The sequence below is a fragment of the Eurosta solidaginis genome, chromosome 5 (assembly GCF_040869045.1).
Source record: "Eurosta solidaginis isolate ZX-2024a chromosome 5, ASM4086904v1, whole genome shotgun sequence".
Lineage (NCBI taxonomy): Eukaryota > Metazoa > Arthropoda > Insecta > Diptera > Tephritidae > Eurosta > Eurosta solidaginis.
The window spans coordinates 216532609-216554142 of NC_090323.1; the positions used below are offsets into that span (position 1 = coordinate 216532609).

The 21534-nt window shown below is 34.9% G+C and overlaps 2 protein-coding genes across 5 annotated transcripts in view; one reads left to right on the forward strand and one right to left on the reverse strand.

Moving 5' to 3' along the window:
* Gtpx (Glutathione peroxidase homolog with thioredoxin peroxidase activity) overlaps window positions 1-21534 on the reverse strand; it is a 76249-nt gene that overhangs the window by 37465 nt on the left and 17250 nt on the right. The gene's annotated exons all lie outside the window — the stretch shown is intronic.
* LOC137252466 (uncharacterized) lies at window positions 13502-17125 on the forward strand. Its single transcript, XM_067788217.1, has 6 exons — window positions 13502-13771; window positions 14858-14979; window positions 15051-15143; window positions 15935-16282; window positions 16375-16534; window positions 16594-17125. Exons 1-6 carry the CDS (start codon window positions 13684-13686, stop codon window positions 16890-16892), a joined length of 1110 nt encoding a protein of 369 aa, XP_067644318.1. The 5' UTR covers window positions 13502-13683; the 3' UTR covers window positions 16893-17125.

Genomic DNA, 21534 nt, shown 5'->3' on the forward strand with positions numbered 1-21534 from the left:
ATACGTTTCATCTAGTAATACTGATCTTTCAAATGATATCACGGCATGGACGCATGGGCTAGAGGAAGCCTATCAGAGTAAGGCAAAACAACTGCTCATAAAATACGCGAACATATTTGACCAGGATGGTTCCAAACCAGGCCGCACCAACGTTGTGAAACATCAAATTGACACTGGAGATGCGAGACCGATCCGTCAAGCTCCACGTAGGGTTCCACTGGCGAAGCGGGAAGTTGTGAGTCAAATCATTCAAGAAATGAACGACAGCGGCGTCATCGAACCATCAGCTAGTCCATGGAGCTCACCGGTAGTACTTGTAAAAAAGAAGGATGGAAAAATGAGGTTTTGCGTGGACTACCGGAAGTTGAATGACGTAACGAAAAAGGATAGCTACCCATTGCCAAGAATTGACGACACTCTGGACTCGCTATCTGGTACGAAATGGTTTTCCACGCTGGACTTGAAAAGCGGCTACTGGCAAGTGGAGGTGAAGGAGGAAGATAAAGAGAAAACAGCCTTCAGTGTCGGTGATGGTCTTTGGCAATTTACAGTGATGCCTTTTGGACTTTGTAATGCACCAGCTACTTTTGAGAGACTCATGGACCAGGTACTGAAAGGACTACATTGGAAAACATGCTTGGTGTACCTGGACGACATCATCGTATTGGGCAAGAACTTTGATGAACATCTTAAGAACTTGGAGGAAGTTTTCCAGAGAATAGCTGGCGCTGGTCTGAAGTTAAGTCCCAAAAAGTGTGCGCTGTTTAAAAAGGAAGTCAATTATTTGGGTCACAAGGTAACGACAGAGGGCATCTGCACTGCGAACGAAAAAATAGAGGCTGTACAGGATTGGCCAAGACCACAGAATCTACATGAATTGAGAAGTTTTCTTGGGCTGTGCACATATTACCGCCGATTTGTACCAAATTTTTCCAGCGTAGCCCATAGCCTCCATGAGCTTACAAGAAAAAACAAAGCTTTTGAATGGAAGAAGGAGCAAGAAGTGGCTTTCCAAACATTGAAGGAGCGTTTGTGCACTGCCCCAATGTTAGCATATCCGATTCCAGGAGCAACATTTATTCTAGATACAGATGCAAGTGGATATGCTATAGGAGGCGTTTTATCACAACTGGTCGATGGACAGGAGAAGGTAGTTGCATATTACAGCCGTTCGATTGGAAAACCAGAGAGGAACTACTGTGTTACGCGGAGAGAGCTGTTGGCATTGGTAGAGTGCATTAAACATTTTCACAAATACCTCTACGGCCAGCGATTCCATGTCAGGACAGATCACGCAGCATTGAAATGGCTTCTGCAGTTCCGTAATCCGGAAGGACAATTGGCACGGTGGATCGAGCGACTTCAAAGCTATGACTTTTCCATTGAGCATCGAAAAGGTAGTACCCATGGAAATGCCGATGCAATGTCACGAAGGCCATGTAGTTTGGAATGCAAGCACTGTTCAAAGGCCGAGGCTAAAGAAGACATTATAGATGTCCGGCTAATGACTATAACGTGTACGGATGAATGGGACAAGGAACAACTAAGAAAGTGTCAGCTAGAAGATACGGATCTGTCACATGTTATGCAAGGGCTCGAACGAAACGAAAGACCAAGCAGAGAGGATATGTCAGCAGAGAGTCCCATTGCGAAGTCATATTGGGCACAGTGGAACAGTTTGGAATTGATATCCGGTTGCTTGCATCGAGTATGGGAGAATGAGGATGGTCAGTGCAAGAAGAAACTTATAGTTGTTCCCAGAAAGAGGATTCCTGACGTGCTCAGCGAGTTGCACAATGGTCCAAGTGGAGGCCATCTTGGAATCACGAAGACACTCGAGAAAATTAAGCAGAGATTCTATTGGGTTGGTTGCCGTCAGTCGGTCACCGAGTGGATTGCCAATTGCGAGGTATGCAACAGAGCGAAAGGGCCCAAAACCCGAAGTCGTGGCCAGATGAAGCAGTATATTTCAGGTGCACCATTCGAAAGGATCGCCATGGATGTCGCAGGTCCATTTCCTACTAGCAACCGCGGAAACAAATACGTACTGGTGGTTATGGATTATTTCAGTAAATGGCCAGAGGTATACCCAATCCCAAACCAAGAAGCAGAAACAGTAGCAGAAGTGGTTAAAAACGAATGGGTTGCCAGGTATGGTGTACCAATGGAGTTACATTCTGACCAAGGCAGGAATTTTGAATCAGCTGTGTTCCAAGAACTGTGCAAGAAGTTGGGCATTCGAAAAACACGGACAACTGCATTGCATCCTCAGTCCGATGGTATGGTGGAACGTTTCAATAGAACATTGGAGGAGCATTTAAGGAAAGTAGTCGACAAGTACCATAAGGACTGGGATACACACATATCATTATTCTTGATGGCCTACCGATCGGCAGTACATGACACAACGGGCCAAACTCCCGCAAAGGTAATTTTTGGCAATGACCTTCGACTGCCAGCTGATTTGAAGTATGGGATAGATGCCGATGCGGAGAGGAATGTCAAGAAATCCACTGATGTCTTAGAAGAAGAGCTGAGAGAGATACACGATCTGGTAAGGCAACGAGCAAAGATTATGAGTGACAAGATGAAAGCGAGGTACGATAAAGCAATTAATTCGGAAGGGTTTCAGGAAGGAGATTTGGTGCTGCTATACAGCCCACAACGAAAAAAAGGTTTGTCCCCGAAATTGCAGTGTAACTGGGAAGGCCCATACAAAGTTGTAAAACGGATCAACGATGTAGTGTACCGCATACAAACCACTACCAAACCACGAACCAAAATGAAAGTGATTCATTTGGAGAGATTAGCAGCGTTTAGATCGAGAGATTTGTCTGATCGGGACGATCAGACTTAGGTGGAGGGCAGTGTTACGAATATTAGCAAAACTAAGGAGTGCTGCCAGCTCTAAGCCGATCTAAGCCGTGACGTGAATGCACATCAATAATTCAATCATTATGTATCTACATAAACGAATAAATAATTGCGTCTACACATATGTACACATTCCGACGAGCAACATTTACATACAAGGCAGCAAGAGATGAGATGTCACACACCGATGAATTTACTTATACGCTTATGTGTGTGCGGGAGACTGTAAACTACAAACACATGCATATACCTTATCTGAGTTGTCACAAGAGAGAGCAATAATTTGTGCACGTAGTTGTGGCTGGCGATTTTGTAGCCGAAACAACTAGTAACTTCTGGAAATCGAAGAGCCTAGAAGTATGCAGCGTAAACTATAAAAGCGGCGCCAGCGAGTAAGAAGCAATTCAATTTGATTTGAATTGTCAAGCAGTTACGAGTAAGACGATATCTAGCGAGCAATAGCACTATTATTTTGAAAGTCAGTTTCCTTTAAGATATCAGTTTGGTTATTAAGCTATTCGTTGTACAGTTGGAGTGGTATTGTGAAGTACTTTAATAAAGGCCATTTTGCATTACTACAAATTGGAGTTATTTATTCAACAGTTTAGTGATTCGAACTTAGCAGAGGATTGCAAATAAGAGGATTTGCAAGTAAATTCGTTACAATATTAATAAAGTCCATAAAATTTTCCAAAGTGAGGGGCTTCAAGTATATGTGTATTCAGAAATAAAAAGACTTTATTTAAGTATATTGTATAATTTTGCAAAGCCGGAATATATTACATTAGACAACATAGAAATTATAGATTATAAAAACATTTCAAATATATTGCAATATGATCAGATTTATATAGGTTATGCGATGGATAAGCTTATCGTCTCTAACATTTCCGAGCAAGAAAAAGTCAGATTTAAACAAGATTGTATTATTTTTTATATTGAACTGTGTAATCAAATTAATAAGCGTTTTGATTTTAACAATGTTGTTCTACAAATCTTAAGTTTAATGGGTCCCAAAGAAGTTGCTGGAAAAAAATTGATTCTTGCAACATTTTTCGCACAAAATTGTGCAGGACATTGATAGCGAGTATAGGGAATTAAAGTTTTTAGTATGATTTAATCGGGGATTGCCCGTATTGCTTTTTTTTTAAATGTATGAAAACATTTATTTGAAGCAATTTTTAATTTTATAATTTATTTAATAATTTGGGAAAAATTTAAACAACGTGACATCAGGACGGACATGACGACAGCTGTTTCGATTATACCTTGTAAATCTCTTCAAAGCATTTTCTCCCGGGAGTGGGAGTCGAACCCGCACTCATACGATAGTTGACAATGGTTAGAAACGCATTTTTAGAATTTAAGACATATTTTGAAGACATTTCTAAGGTTCCTCCAGAAGTGTTTTGGAAAATTGTTTCTACTATCAAAAGAGCTGACTCAACATACGCTTTTTCTAATTTATGTGCATTCGTTGCCGATCTAATGTGCATGCCACACTCATCAGGGAGTGTAGAACGAATTTTTTCTAAAATAAATTCAAACAAAACAAAAATCAGAAACCGTCTGGAAACTGATACATTAAAAGGAATATTGCTAGCTCAAGATTATTTAAAATTTCATAACTTTTCCTGTCATAATATTGAACCGCAAATATGCTCAAAAAAATGAACGCGAAATGCATTAAAATGATTTAAGCTCAAAGAAAAAAAAAAAAACAATTATTAAAATGACTGAAAACAAGTACCTTTTGTATGTAATAAAAAATTTATCTCTTTTAAGACGTTTTTGTTATACATAAAATGAAACGAAATGAATTAAAAACGATAAGAAATAACAATCAAAGACAATTTTCAGAAAAGCGCATTCAAAGTTAATATTTTTGAATGAAATCCGCCGATCTCATTTTGGTTTTCGGCGAATACAATCGTATGTCCCCTGGTAATAACCCAACTTCGTCCTAACTCAACTTTGGTTTTTATTGGTTGTTGCCATAGATATGACGATTTTTGACGATTTTTGACGATTTTTTGGGCGGCGTCTGACGACTGGGAAAAATAATATATGGCAGCGCTGTACATAATGGCCACCAGAGGTTTGTGTCTCCGATTTTAGGTACACCCTGTTCTGTAGCTAGTTATTTAACCACTGCTGCTAGATGGGTCTCCTAAGCATTATCTAAGCGAGGATAAGCGTTTCTTTTTACGAGCAAACGTAAACGTATACACTTGTAAACAAAAAAACACGGCTATTATAGGGGCGTGGCAAATAGCCAAAATATAGTAAAAAAAAAAAAACAATGTAGCGGCAGCCTGTGGGTCAATGCAACATTGCAAAAGTCCGAACACCGCTGTATCTGTGCGTTAACAGCAACGGAGTTACCCTTATGTGTGTTAGTAACGTGATTTAGATGTATGAATATGTATCTGTTAGTGTGGGTGAAATTAGTATCGTGAAAGTTTGTCTGTCGTTTCCCGCCAAAATAGGATTGTGTGTACCCTTCAAAAACGCGAGTACTCCATAAATAATGTAAGGAATACTCCTTTGGGAGTATTCCAAAACTAATCTGTATTCATACAAAAAATGTGCTCCAATTAACATTGCGATGTACTAGGAGAGGAGTAGGTGATCCCACTCTCGTTTTGTTTGTGAGTATTCCATAGAGTACATATGTACGTGAGAGTACTTTCCAAAATACTTTCACTGTAGTACTCCATGGAGCACCCACAGAGGATCATATGCCAAAGTACTAAAGAGGAATTGTGTCGGAAAGAATTATCGGAGTGAATTTAATTTAAAATGAAGGTAAATGAAGGGGGGCAATACAACTTTTATATTTTTACTACGAATATTCTTATATTATTTAGCATTTGCGTGAATAAAGAAACTAATATTTCTCTATACTATAGTATGTATACATAAAACCAGTGCGCGGTTGCACTTTATCAGAGTTGCCATAGTAAAATTTTATTATCAGTTATTTGTATGCAATATTTTACTTTTGGCAACTCTGTTCGATCGTCATCGTGGCGTGATCACGGTCGTTAAGAAACGAGCAATGATCGGCTGATGGTGGTCCGCAAACGCATTGCAAAGGAGTATTGTTAGAGTACTCCAACATGAAGAAAATGGAACACGTAATCCAACGATTTTTGCATGCATTTCGTTCTTGAGTGAAAGTGGTGCGAAAGAAGGGCTTTCGATCTATGGGGTACGACCGCCAAACGATGACAGAGTATGTATCAGATGTAAAGTACATGCAAGTGAGTGCAGAAGCTGCTTTAAAGTTTTAAAGTCCGAGTTTCGTTTTTAAACAAACAAAAAAAAAAAAACTTTTCGGTTGCGGTTGTCGCTAACTGCATTATTGACCCGCTAGCCACCGGCACATTAAAAAATCTGTGTCCCGTACCCTATCCAGGTGAGTTCAGTGAAACCCCCTTCCCCAGTGAAAGTTAAAAATAAAATAGATAAATAAATAAAGCCAGATATTTAATAAAAATCGGATGGATAAAATTAAGTAAAATAAATAAAACCAAATGAATAAATAAAATGACATAAATAGGTAAAATGAAATAAATAGATAAAAGCAAGTAAATAAATAAATTAACATAACTAGATAAAATTCAATAAATATAATAAGTTTACATGCACCCTAATGTATCCTCTCATTGCTAGCATGACACTAGTCCCTAAAATTTTGTCTCTTTGCAGCGCAAAAGTTTAAAACTTGCAAGCCACCATCATTTAGTGCTTACGCACAGTCACAAACATACACTAAAGCGGGGTAGTAACGAATATATCAAGGGCAGAGGAAACATACAGACGGTGCCGGTCTATACGTCAAAGGGAAAGGAGGAGCATCCTGACGCTCCTGCCCCGACACACCATAATTTGAGCATAGACTGGAGGGACACGAGTTGGAGGAGAGAAAAGAGGGCAGCAGCGCTGCAGCATTGATATGTATCTTGGCATTTTTGGTTGAAATACATTAGTTTGATTTTGGTTTTCGTATATTTTGCTTTTTAAGTTTACCAACTGCAATTTACTCCCAGTAAGGAATTTTGGGAGTTTTGGTTTAATTTTTTTATTATTTCACTGCCCTAAACTTGTTTAATTTCATTTACGATTTTTAAATTTTGATTTTCATTTAATTGTATGCCAGGTTTTTATCGGAACTGAATTTTGTTTTGAACTTCATTATAAAGCACCCTAGTATACATTTTCTTCAAGCATTAACTTTTTGGATTACGTTCAATTGCTCTACCTTTCCTTTTTCTATTGCCTCAATTTTTATTTGCTTCATCTTTCTTTTCACCACCACCTATTTTCCCAGCACGTTTTTATACTCAGCTAAGCAGAGCTCACAGAGTATATTAACTTTGTTCGCATAACGGTAATCCGTAACGGCATAAGCTAATCGAGATAGATATAGACTTATATATATCAAAATGATCTGGGTGAAAAAAGAAATTCATTTAGCCATGTCCGTCCGTCTTTAAACACGATAACTCGAGTAAATTTTGAGGTATCTTGATGAAATTTGGTATGTAGGTTCCTGGGCGCTCATCTCAGATCGCTATTTAAATGAAGGAAATCGGACTACAACCACGCCCACTTTTTCGATATCGAAAATTTCGAAAAACCGAAAAAGTGTGATAATTCATTACCAAAGACGGGTAAAGCGATGAAACTTGGTAAGTGGGTTGAACTTATGACGCAGAATAGAAAATTGGTAAAATTTTGGACAATGGGCGTGGCACCGCCTACTTTTGTAATTTCGCAGTCGTTGAAGATATCATGATGAAATTTGGCAGATACGTTGCTCCTATTACTACATGTGCGCTAAATAAAAATTAGCAAAATCGGATGATGAACACGCCCACTTTAAAAAAAATTTTTTTTAAGTATGAGGCCCACTGCTTTTAAATAATCATTAGCACCTTTCATTTGATACCCATATCGTCCAAACACATTCTAGAGTCACCCCTGGTCCACCCTTACTGCGATATCTCGCAAAGGCGTCCACCTATAGAACTAAGGACCACTACGTTTTAAATAATCATTAACACCTTTCATTTGATACCCATATCGTACAACACACATTCTAGAGTCACCCCTGGTTCACCTTTATCTTGAAATTGCGTCCAACTATAGAACTATGGCGCACTCCCTTTTAAAATACTCTTTAATACCTTCCATTTGAAACCAATGTCATACAAACACATTCCAGGGTTACCCTAGGTTCATTTTGCTAAATGGTAATTTTCCCTTATTTTGTCTCCAAAGCTCTCAGCTGAGTATGTAATGTTCGGTTACACCCGAACTTAGCCTTCTTTACTTGTTTTTTTAAATGGCTTTAAACTTTTTTTGCCTTACACTTTTGTGTTACTGCAGCCCCTTACCCAGATAGTTTTTTTTTTTGAGATAGATTTTGAATCTCGCATTATTATTACTTGTTATCAGTTCATTCTTGTTTTTCTATATTATTTTTGTATTTATTATTTTCCGCCAACCTATGAAAGAGCCTTTGATTCGGACCGCGACTACGGATCCGAATAACATTCCATTGTAATTCATTGGCTCACATACCTCCCATTGTAGGCTGGAACGCTTTCCAGCGTAGGTTTGTAGATATCGGTATATGTACGTTCTTTTGCAGCCACGCTCTCTCTTCGACGCAGGCGCCTCCGTCCCGGGATTGATCGATAATTGCCAGAGTTATAATTTATTAACATTACCTACATAGTTGACACACAAACATACGTATACATATAGTAAATTTTTAAAACAAAGCTACTGAAAGCCAGCAGAGGTCAAGGAGTTGTTAACTTAGCAACTTTATCATCATCAGTTATTATTTTTTGGTACACATATAATTAGATAGAATTAGTTTCAAACCATTAGCCTTAAGGAAAATTCAATATTAGTGAAGTTTTGAATTCTTTGATCGTTATTTTAGTATAATTATTTAATAAAGAGTTTTATAACGTTTTATGAAGAAATTCAAACTAGCACGTTCATTAGTTTAATGGATTGAGAATGAGCGGCTAAACACTTTAAATTGGTGTGGGTGTTGCACGAGTGGAATGTAGGGGACGTGGGTGTGAGGCGACTGTGACAGACTAGACAGGCTAGGGACATGGGACATTAACGTACAGACAAATGTCAGGCTAAAGGGGCGTTGCTAAAGTTTCGGAGTCAGTGCAACGCCCAAGGCTGCCTCAAGGTTTTACGCAGAAGGAGAGGGATGACTCCACCTGACACGGACAGCCTTGTCTTTCTGCTTTCCTTCCTTAACGTACATTTCAGGCATGAGCCTCTTTTTTTTGTTTGCATAACTGTAGGTAAGGCGGGTGAGCAAAACTCCCCCACCCGACTAGCTAGCAGGGGCTTGCCAACATGCCAAATGTGACCTCCGCCTTACCCCAACATTAAGTTATACAACAATGGCGCCCAACGTGGGGCCTAATTTTCAATTTCAATTTTTTTTCTCAATTTCTTGCAATATTAAATTTTCTAAAATCACCACATGGACGCCAATCAGTCAACTCTTTTTTAGGTACAAGGTGAAGTGGTGATGCTACTGCAGAATTTTAAGCCCGACAAATGCCTGTTTTAACTAAGAAATCAAACTCCGTTTTCGCGACTTGGTATTTTACCGGATCTAAGCGCCTGGGCTTAGAAAATGAAGTCGATATACTATTGTATGTTTAACAGGTTTAGTATAATTTGGCTCTGAAATAAGTGACGGAAACTCTTTTAATAATTTTGTAAATTTATTGTCAACCACAAATAATTTAGGCAATGGAATATCACAAAAGTAGGATACTGTATTAACTGAGAGATTGGTTAATGGGTCTACCAAACGTTTATGTTTAATATCAATAAGAAGACAATATTTACAAAGAAAATCAGCGCCAATTATTGGCTTGGCTATATCCGCAATCAAAAATGTAAAGGGAAATTCACGTCTTAAACCTGAATTTACATTTAAAAGCCTCTTCCCGTAAGTGGCAATTGTTGAGCCAATAGCTGCAGTGAGAATTATGTCTGAACGTTTCATATGAGGAAATTTAGACTCGGGTAATACCGAAATTTCTGCTCCGCTATCAATTAAAAAATTTTGTTTGTTTTCTCTATCAACAATAAATAAGCGACGCGTCGAAATTTCTAAATTTCCGTTGTTCGTCGCTGCAACAACGGAAGAATTTAGTTTGTTGAATCTTTGTTTTTGTTATAAAAACAAGGTTGTTCATATTTTGTTGATTAAATATTTGTTGCTGAATATAATTGCATTTTCTTTTGAGCGACATAAACCGTCAAATATATAATTAGTCAGATCGCCGTTGTGGTGATTGAAACCACATTTTAATTTATAAAAACTTTAAATTATATTTTTTAATACGCCTAAATGTATGCGTCGGTTTTATTTTAAATTTTTCACAATAATGAAAATTTTTGAAAATTGAAAAATCAATATTGAAAATTAAAATATTGATAAAACATTTTAAAATAACAAAGTTCAAAGTAAATTAAATACAAAGTTAAATAAAAATAATAGGAACCCTACAGTTTTTTAGCTTGGGCGTTAAACTTCTGGCAACACTACGTACTCATTCAGTCTCTGTGAAGTCCTCATGGACCGGCCAGTTCAACCTAACCTAATATACAATGAATTGTCCGGTTTACTGTGGGTCGAATTGTGTTGTATTTCATAAAACTAAAACGGTTGATTGGATCGTTACTCCCCAACTGTTGGATGTTACGTCAAATCGCTGAGCAGAACTTTTTTTTGCTACAACGTGTTTATTGGTCTGCTTCGCAGTTCTTTTCCATTTTAAAGTGTTGGTTATGAATAAAAATGTTAATATTATGGCGAAGTGTAAAAAATAATAAGCTGTTTTTATTTCATTTCATTTATTTATTACGGCAAAAAAGCCTAATTCATAAATTAAATTAGATTACCTACAATTTACTATCTTATTGCTAAGGTTTTACAATATTCGTAAAGTTTTGCTTTAAAAGCTACGATTTCATTACAACTTTTTATATCTATAGGCAGTTCATTGAAACTTTTTAGACCTTAATAAAAAATATTTTGCTGATCTATTTCAGTTCTGAATAAAGGCAGTTTGAAATTATGTTTATTCCTTGTATTAATGTTATGTGTTTGCTTAACTAATACTAAGTTTTTACTTAGATATTCAGGTGCATTTTCACTTTTAATATTAAATATAAACTTCATAGCGTGAAAAAAAATCTTTTGCTTGACACTTAACCAGTTCAAACTGCTCAGCATATCAGCCGTACGAGTATCTCTAGGTTTTTTAAGAATAAATCTCATACATCTGTTTGCATCTTTTGAAGTTTATCTATTTCTTTGTCTGACACAATGAATAGAATAGATGGACAGTTTACAAAGTGCGGTTCTATAATGGACTTATATATAATTATTTTGTACTTTTTTTGAATATATTTGGATGTTCTCTGCATAACCCCAATTTTTTTCGCAACTTTCTGGACTGTGTAGTTTATATGTTCTTCAAACTTGAGTTTGTTATCAATTATAGTTCCAAATATTTTATACTGTCAACTTTTTGCATGCTTTCATCATTTATTTTTAAACCAATTATATCCTCATTAACGTTCCTCCTTGTTATTATCATAAATTTCGTTTTATTTATATTTTCAGTCTATTTCCACACAAACATTTATACAGGTTATTCAGTTCATGTTGTATTTTAGAAAGTGCAGAATTAATATTATTCTCACAACCTTCAATAGCGTTAACTATATCATTAATATAAATTAAGAACAGTATCGGTGCCAAAACTGAGCCTTGTGGTAACCGTATGGGTACTTCCAATTCATCAGACATCACGGTATTTATAACCGTTTTCTGTCTCCTCTGCTTCAAATAGCTGCGAAACCACTCAAGTTCTATACCAGGTATACCTATACGTTGCATTTTTTTAATTAAGATCTCCCTATCCACTGTTTCAAATGCTCGCTTGAGGTCAAGGAAGACTGAAAAAACCACTTTTTTATTATTTAACTCTTCTTTCCAGTCATGTATCACCAAATTAAGAGCTGTCTCACATGAATGTTTCTTTCTAAAGCCTGACTGTTGGTGGGCTAGTATATTATTATCTTTAAGGTATTTCATTAACTGGTTCTTAACATAAACTTAAGTATTTTACAATCACTAGGCAGGGTGTTTATGGGTCTAAGTTCTTCAGGTGTTACTGTCTTTTTAACTTTTTCCACTGGTATCACCGTTGACGTTTTCCACTTTTCTGGTACAACACCCTCTTCTAGGCTGTTATTGATTATTTGTGCGTAGAAATATCCTGTATACGAAATACAGTCTTTAAGAGGACCGCGCCTAAAAATTCCACACCATTAGGATATAGAATTATATGTACCGACATGGTGAATAAAAAGGAATAACAACAAAGGCAACACTTTGAGACCAATTGCAAAGCGAGCAGCGGTGCCTTCATATGGCTGAGTGGTTAAAGGCATATGCCTTTACACTGGTATGAATGTTGCAGATTCGAGTTCAATACCCAGCTCCCGCGAAGCTAGCTGACGAAGATGTGGAATTCAGAATCATGTCCTAGGAACCATCGCCGTTTCTAGACTTAGCAATTTTTCTCTAATATCAATGTAAAAAATAGTTTGAGAAGTCTTTTTCCTTAAAATTTAAGGATAGTTATTTCATTTGACAGTTGGCTCAACTTGTCATTCATAAAAACAAATTTCTATCACTTAATTTACGGAAACATGTTTGCAACGTACACTCAGAAAAAAACCGCATTCTAAAAATAAGTCCGACTGGGATTTATTCTATCCATTTTAATTCTTAAAATTTTAAGAATGATTCGGTCTTAAATATTCTTAAAATAAGATTTTTCCATTCCTGATTATAGTAATCAAGACGAAGAAGTCTTAATATAAGAATAAGCATCTCATATTAAGAAGAAATGAGCTTAAAACAAAACGAAGTCGTATTGATATCAAGAACATAATAAATATTCTTGATATAAGTTTCCAAATTTCTTGAAATAAGATGATAGGCAATTTAGCACTCGGCTTTTGCTCGGCTGTACTCACATCTGTATTCTTGTTGTTATAATTTTACAAGTAGCGGCATTGGTACGTACAAATACCCATCTAAAAATTGTGTGAGCTATCTTAACAAAAAATGAACATAGCTCCGGATTTTAAACTTTTTTTTGGAAATAGGTTTTGAAATTTGATCCCACTTAATTCGAGACTTCGAAATTTGTGAGATTGGCACTAGTTTTCAGTATTTGTATTTGAAAGTATGATATAATTTTTACATTTTTTTCAATAGGAGCTATATATTCCCCCAAAGATAGATTTCAATTTTATGCCTGATGAAATCAGTACACAAAAATTGGGTGTAATATAAAGAATTTTGCATACAAATTAGCTCCTAACAAATTTGCGTCCCAATATTGTGAACCTTTTGTTCAAATGAAAATATGGAGCAAATTTTTGATGGGTATCTGACGCTTGGACTGCATACTTTTGTTGGTATAATTTTGCAAGCAGCGATACAGCTACATACATACATACATAATTCATATGCGGTTGTGTCTGCTCGCAAGTAACGGAATTCATAAACGTTTACCGGCTAAGCAATCGTAGTTGCCTTTGAGTTTTTATGCAATTGGCGAAGTCGCAGTGAAGGCAGAATGAAGCAGGAATTTTTTAGTTTTCTTTTGTCGCGTGCCAAGTGCGTTCAGTTTTTATTGTGCCATAAATAAAAAATAGAATATGAGTGAAATTGAACAAGCGGACACAGACGGTTTGGTAAAACTTTTAAACGAATTTAATTTGCCAGATGTTCTGCCGTATTTAACAGGTATGTACCTAATTATTTTTTATTTTATTAAAGTGAACTTTTACGCATGAATACGCATGTATGAATATTTATATATTCATATCGTCGGTGCAAGTGAAAAACTGCTCAAGTTGTAAAAGTTATAGGCGGTTTTACATTTTTAGCGATATGGGCATATGTAAATATATACAAATGATGGTGAATGTGTCGGATTTTTTAAATTAATGTCCAATTTGGGAAAATTTTGGAATAGCACCCCCCGAGTTCGGGGTAAAACTTGGTATAAAATGAAAAAGGGAGCTGTCCCGATCACAAATATATATATTTTAAAGTGCGCAAGCTTATAATTTAAAAGTTATTTGTTGTTAAAGTTTGCAAATTCAGCAAATTTCTATAGTACTTTAAATTACAATTTACACATCTTTCAAAACCTTAATCCACATACATATCTATAGAAATTGGCAACGATAAACTTAAATTGCATTTTTGTATATTTCACATTTCATTTTTGCATTGTTTTTACTTATTATAAATGTTTTTATTAAATCAATCGCGCTTTTGTAGCAACATACACATTTACATATATATATATATTTTATTTATGACATTACAAAGCTGTGCTGCCACATAAACAAAAACAAAACAAATATAAATATTACCTTACGACCATTCAGTTAATAAAGAAAAAGGAAAATATATATTTTTACTACTCATTTTGAAAAGTTGAAACACCTTTCGCGTAGGCGGCCTTCGGCCGCGCTTATAAAAAATAACCCTGGTCACGCCATGCCAAGTCCGCCACGGTGATGTCCTTCTGCGTAGTACACCCATACATTTGATACCAAGTTAAACCCCGAACTCGGGGGGTTGCTAAACTAAATCGCTGCCTCCACTTTTTCGATAAAGTTTTACGCAACGATTTAACTTTGATAAATTAAGCGCTAGGCCTAAATTGGGGAGGCTTAGAAGTGTTGTTGGTTTTGAAAAATCAACTAAATCGAAATAACGTTAAATAGTGTCGTAAGTTTAAAACTTTGTCAAAAAATTTAGCATACAAGTTTTGAAATAGGCTTACAGATACTTTTCACACGTTTAAATATATTTTAGGTGCACATGTTACTTTGAAAAGCTTGCAGTATATGCGGAGTGAAGACATAAAGGAAGCCATACCACCTCTAGGCCTTCGCATTGAATTCCGAGAGAAACTTTTTATGTGGAAGAAAAGAGAGGTATTGTATACATGGAGTTTTAATTTTTACCACTTAAAATAAGTATTTCTTAATGTTTCTATGTTTTGTAGTATGGAATAGACGACGATACAATTTCTGTACCATCTACCGTGGGTCCTTGGCTCGAAACGGCAGGGCAAAACACAAAACACATCCTCAAAAAGGTAAATGTAAACCCCCCAAGAATTTGTTACTTAAAATTTAAAACCTTAGAGTATTTTTTTTTTTTTTTTTTTTTTTTGAAAATTGTATACGAACATATTAAAAAGTAACTTTTGTGAATCACTGCAAGGTTATAGCCATAACCTTCTAAAACTCGAGATCTTCATTCAATAAATACCCCTCGACTCGAAGATTAAACATAACTTATAAAAAGTGTGATTACACCAAAATTTACGAAGGAATTTTTAATATGAAAAACGTTTACATAATTTTAAAACAAGCTGTATTCCGCTGTATATTGACCTATTTCTATCAACAGGATTTGACTAGCTTGTTAAAAAATTCAGTTAAGAGGCCAAAATATTCTTCAGTCCGAATGTAAAAATAAAATCCTCACAAATGCCCAAAGGGACGATCTTATTCACATAATATTGGAAGAGGTTATTGGAAATGATATAAGTCTCAGAGTGAAGGACTTTCCCTTTATAGTAGAAGAAATATATTCCATCTTTCCCAATGAAGTTAATGTGCAGGTAAAATATCCAATATACATTAGGGTGTTTCAAAATTATCTCAAAAATTTCGCTAGTCGGTAGTATTTTTATGGGTACTTTGATTTTATAAAAAAATCGAATAGTAAATAAACTAACGAATTAATAAACCAGGTGTATACCGCCATTATTTCTTTCTAGCATATTTTATCTCCTAAAGTGAATAAAAATTAAAGTCAGATATGTGATTTCATAACTGAGCTTAAAAAGAGTTTTCTTCTAAATAATATTATGTCTTACAGGATTATTATTTCATTCCAAGGCAAGGAAAAAACAATCCATCTGGTAAATTGTATTCAAAATACAAAAACCTAAAATCGAAACGACGTAAAATTGATGGTTCATCAGAGTTGTCTGAGAGCCCTGATGAAAATTATTGTTCCCAACCGATTGCCCAAACTCCAGAAGTTGATGAATCAGTCACCGAAGCATACAAAACTTCTTTAAACAGAGACGGTGCGGATTGGGTCCAAGTATGCGAAAAATGGAAGAAAACATTTCAGATAAGGCAGCGGGATTTACATAATATGAGTCCATCTCCTTTCTTTCAGGCTTCGACTAAATTTGCACATGCACAAGCTGCTGATTTGGTAAGATGATTCTTTTTTTCTAAATGTTTGTTTAAATATAAGTCTGCAAAACATTTACATACTTAACTGATTTTCCATTTAATAATTTACAGATTGAAATCGATTTGCAGTTTATATATCCAGAAAAAACACATTTATTGCTTTCTAAATGGGAGACATTTAAAACAAAAATTTTTAGTTACTACAAGAAAAATACAACGCACAAATATTGCAGGCAACTTTTATCTACGGCGAAATCATCAGATAATAAAGGTGTGTATATTCAATAAAATATTAATTCAATATACAAATTAAATATTTCCTTTTTATAGATATCCAGGACTATTTGTTTACGATTCTTCTTAATTCAGTATTACCTTGCAGCTCCAGATTCAAAAGTGAAAGCGGTAAAAAGACGAAAAAAGTAACTATTGTCGACTCCCAAGAAAGTTTAGTTTTGCGTCTCACAACTTTAAACGATTATCAACGACAAGTCAATGCAGTAATAAACAAATACTATTCTGCAGGTTTAACTATACAACCATTTTTGATCGTGGAAGGGCTGTCAGATACCAATATAAACAGTTTTTTGTGTATTTTGATAATAACTTGCATAAGTTTAATTCATTAATTGAGAGCCTTGACTCTTGTTTTAAAATTTTTCATGTAATGAACCTAAAATATCCACAAGCTTGTCAGGAGCCCTGGCTCTTTTTTCAAAAATATTTTTTCGAAATTCACACAAAGTATGATTTCAAATCTCCAAATATTACATCGCTATTAAACTTTTTGAAGAATGATTAAAAAAATAACAAAGAAAAAATGTATATTTGCTTTCAATGTTTTAGCACTATTAAAATTGTTTAAGAAATGATTGCAAAACTGTTAAAACTTTTTTAAGAATGGTTAAAAAATAACAAAAGGATGTTTATTTGCTTGTATGTGATTAAAAGAAAAACAAAAAATGTATATTTGCTTTCTATGTTTTAAAACTTTTGCGGAACCTGCAATTTTGATTAACCATTTCAAAAAATGTCACTTGTTAACAAGAAAATTGTTAAAACTACAATGTATTCAGAACAACTGTAATCAAACTTTTACAAATTTTTCTTATTTTCGCAAACATTTAGAAAACAAACATAAATTACATTGTAAGTCAAACAAAATCTTCAGACCAATTCTAAATATTCTCGCGGAATTTTGTTCTCGCGGATTTTTTTATTCCCGCGGAAAAATTCCTCCAATTCTGTTCTCCTAGGGAGAACAATAATTGGGGAATAGGAATTTCGAATTTTCGAAGTCAGCTGTTTTGTCAATTGAAATTTCGTTGCACATTTCTTATTTTGTTTAAAAAATTGAAAAGTTTAATTATTGTTGCAAATTTGTTGGAAATTAAGAAATAAAATATAAACATTGCACAGTATTTATTGCATTTCATGTGGTATTCACTGAAATGAGTAAAGAATTGGTGCCACAGCAACATCAACAGCGGAAGATAAGAAGAAGACGGCCACATAACACAAATCTGCCGGAGTTGCCTGCTTCCATTCAGCAAAGCAATTTTCTGGCGGCCAAGTTGATTTGAATTCGTCCTTCATCATATGCCAAAATCTATTTAAGCCTTATTAAAAAATCCTCGCGCAATTTCTGGATGGCTGCATCAAATTTGTATACCAAGAGCTCTACCGTTGCTTATGATATACTTTTCGACTTAAAATAAAGAATATTGTGGTTGTAGTTGTTGTTGTATTAACAGTGAGAATATTGTGGTAGAATATAAATACATCTTTTAGCACAAATTTGTACAAATAAGTGTTCTTTCTTAAAATAACCAATTTCCTTTAACTATTTTGATGCATTCGCTTTAATTTAACAAGTGAAAAAACTCCTATGAAATGGCAGAGAAATCTCCCTCTCCCTCACATTCATAATACCTACTTTTCTCCCATAACCGGTTTCCGCTTTTTCGAACATTGTTCAGAATAGGAGGAAAGGGAGAAGTGAAAAAACTCACAAGGAATTTTTATTTAGAATACAAGGAATGGGAGAAGGGAGAAAACTCGCACGGAATTTTCGTTTAGAATTGGGCTGCTTATCTTCGCCATCAGTAAATCTAAACCATTCAAATATTTTGGTAGATCAACCGCAAATTGTTGAACAGGAAGGAACTATTTTAAATGCGAAATTGAATGAAAAATCGTCAGTATTTCAAAATGTAAATGATTTGTAAAAAAGGCTTTGCAACTTTCATTAAGTTTGTACGATCAAAATTTTATGCCACGGAAGCAAGTAATTAATATACAAAGTAAAATATCCTCACTTTTCAGTTCTATCGCATTAGGAATAGAAGCACAATTAAATGTAAATGAAATCTCTACTGTTTGTAACGACCTAGTTTTTAAGGGAACACGATATAAATCGAACTACTATGTATCTATAAATCGCATAAGCTTTGAATTGTACAAGATTAAATGTTTAGTTATACATGAAGAAAATGATTTTATACTATGACAAAAATTAGAAGTGAAAACATTTGAAAGCCATTTAAGGTCCTATGAAATAGGTTGTTTAATTGATAAAATGTATTTAAAACCAATTGAAGAGTTCACAAGTCCACCTTTACGTATATATCCTACAAATAATGTAAAGTCATATGTTAGAATGAAATATATATAAAAGTATTTGTGTAAATAGATACAAATCTGTGTGTAAAAAAATAGCTGCAAAAACTATTATAATTTTCATAAAAGCATCTTTTAGTATTAACGAAAATATATAAGAATAAAATAAATATGATAATAATTTTGGTTCCTATTTTTGTGCGTAATCGTATACACATATATTGTATTTTATGTGTACGTGCACAAGATTAATGTAAATTCTAAGTTTGTTGTGAATAAAAAATTTAAAAAACTAAACTTCGTTTTCATTTTTCCTACAAGGTATTTTGTCTTCAGTTGAAGAATTAAATATTCTTATTTTAAGAATATAAAAATCTTCTTTTAGGAATTCAAGGATTTGATCCAGGAATAAATATTCTGCTTTTAATTCCGAATTATTCTTCAAATAAGAACAAGTTTTCTCGGATCAACTTCGCTCAATCTTGTTTCAAGACCATTTGGCATTCAATTCAAGAACGAATTATTCCTGTTTTAAGAATACAACATTCTCTTTTCAGGAACTCAAGGACTTAATTTAAGAATAAATATTCTTCTTTTAATTCAAAATTCTTCTTAAAATAAGAACAAATTTTCTTGCTTCAAGTTCGATAAATTTCGATTCAAGACCGTTTCGTGTTCAATATAAGAACGAAATATTCCTGTTTTAAGAACATAAGGGGGACTCATGATAGCATATAAACTTATAAGGTGTAAAATTATATACATTTACACACGCTGTTATATGAACGCACCTAGTAATACTCTTGATAAACTTGATTGTTTATCAGCTGTATTATTGCCGAACAACATTTTTTGATTGTTATACAAATTAAAAAATGCCAAGACTAAGTGAAAAATCAAAACTAAAACGCCTTTACTTGCTGATGTTGCGAGATTTTTGATGAAAATGCCGTCTGTAATGTCTGCAAGGTTGCATTCCTTTGAGTTTACCGCGTTTACATAATGAAATGTGCGCGTAAATTTATACAAATTGTGTAAATGATTTTTCATACAAAATTTGACAGCTCATGCGTAAACTAGATAAATTTATACGTTTACACACTTTATAAGGCATTTATACGGTTACATGAGTCCCCCTATAGTATTCTTAATTCTAGAATTGAAGGATTTAATTTAAGAACAAATAAGATTGAAATTGAGATTCCAACGAGTTTGATTGAGAATTTTTAGTTTTGTTTTAAGAAGTATTTGTTCTTGAAAACCGCGAAACATTCTTAAATATGGACAAAAACGGGTTTAAAAGAAGAATTTTCGGTCTTAAAAAAAAATTCTTGAAATAAGAATTTAGTACTTCGGATGAGAATTATCGGGATTACCCTACTTTTGTGACCAAAATTCCTGATTTATACTTGATTCAAGTACGAAAATTCTTGTTTTTTTTCTGAGTGTATCAACAAAAATGTGTTCTCTGAAAGCGCCAATTGTAAAACAGGTATGCAAACATCAAACCGAAATGTAACGCAGAACAAAAATTGTATGCGCATTAGAAATTTTTGCCAGAAAGCCTTTTTTGATTACTTTTTTATAATTCTTAATTTTTTTTCGAATAATCGTAAAATAATATATTTCTTTAATCAATTAATCAATTTTAATCATTAAAATGGAAAATCCTGGCAAGTAGTCATTATATGGTTTCTCAAGAAAATAATCAATTAAACCGGTTATCCTTACTATAAGTGATACATTTTTAACAGGTATGGTTAAATGTTATCTATCCGTAGTTAATCTAAACTTTTACTTAAATAATACCTACACTAGCCGTGTCTTTTTACACGTATATACGTCTACGTTTGCGCGTAAAAACACTTATCCTCCCTTTAGATAATACTTAGGAGACCCATCTAGCGGCAACTAGCTACAGAACATGTTGTACCGAAAAGCGGAGACACAAACCTCTGTTGTATGTCTGTGGCCCGTTGTTGTTGTTGTAGTAGAGCTTCGGCCCATACAATAGGTGCGACCGATCACTAATTGTCCTCAATATCCCCTAACGGGAGTTCAAGGAATCTTGCTGTTTCAACAGGGGAGGACCATAATGAGAAGGGTTTTAGAGGCTTTGGTTCCACATTACAATTATAGAGATGGTTGGTGTCATGTGGGGACACATTGCAAGCGGGCATACATTTTGTATGTCGGGGTTGATTCGGGATAGGTCAGAGTTCAACCTGTTACAATATCCGGAACGAAGTTGAGCTAGAGTGACTCGCGTTTCCCTGGGGAGTATGCGTTCCTCTTCCGCAAGTTTTGGGTACTGTTCTTTGAGTACTGGATTCACCGGGCAATTCCTGGCATAAAGGCCGCGCCTGTTTGTGGAGTTCACTCAGGATCTGCTTGTGTTTTATTGCTTCATACGGCTGAGTTCTCAGGAGCCGTATTTCCTCATAATGTTTACGGAGATGACTCCTTAACCCCTGGGCGGTGTTGGGCGAACATCCAACATCAAATTGATTTGGTGGCTTGGCAATCCCTTCGATTGTGTTTTTTCCATGTAATGTTTCTCAGCAAAAAGTTATCTGCCTTATCAGATGCACATGGAGTCGGCCTAAAACGTGAAGGATGACCAAATAATGCTCCCATTAGCACAGCACATTC

Bases quoted from the DNA above. Each gene is read 5' to 3' on its own strand.
- LOC137252466 (XM_067788217.1), top strand. From the start codon at position 13,684: ATGAGTGAAATTGAACAAGCGGACACAGACGGTTTGGTAAAACTTTTA. The intron at 14,980-15,050 runs GTATTGTATACA...TATGTTTTGTAG, and splicing joins TTATGTGGAAGAAAAGAGAG to TATGGAATAGACGACGATAC. The intron at 16,283-16,374 runs GTAAGATGATTC...AATAATTTACAG, and splicing joins ATGCACAAGCTGCTGATTTG to ATTGAAATCGATTTGCAGTT.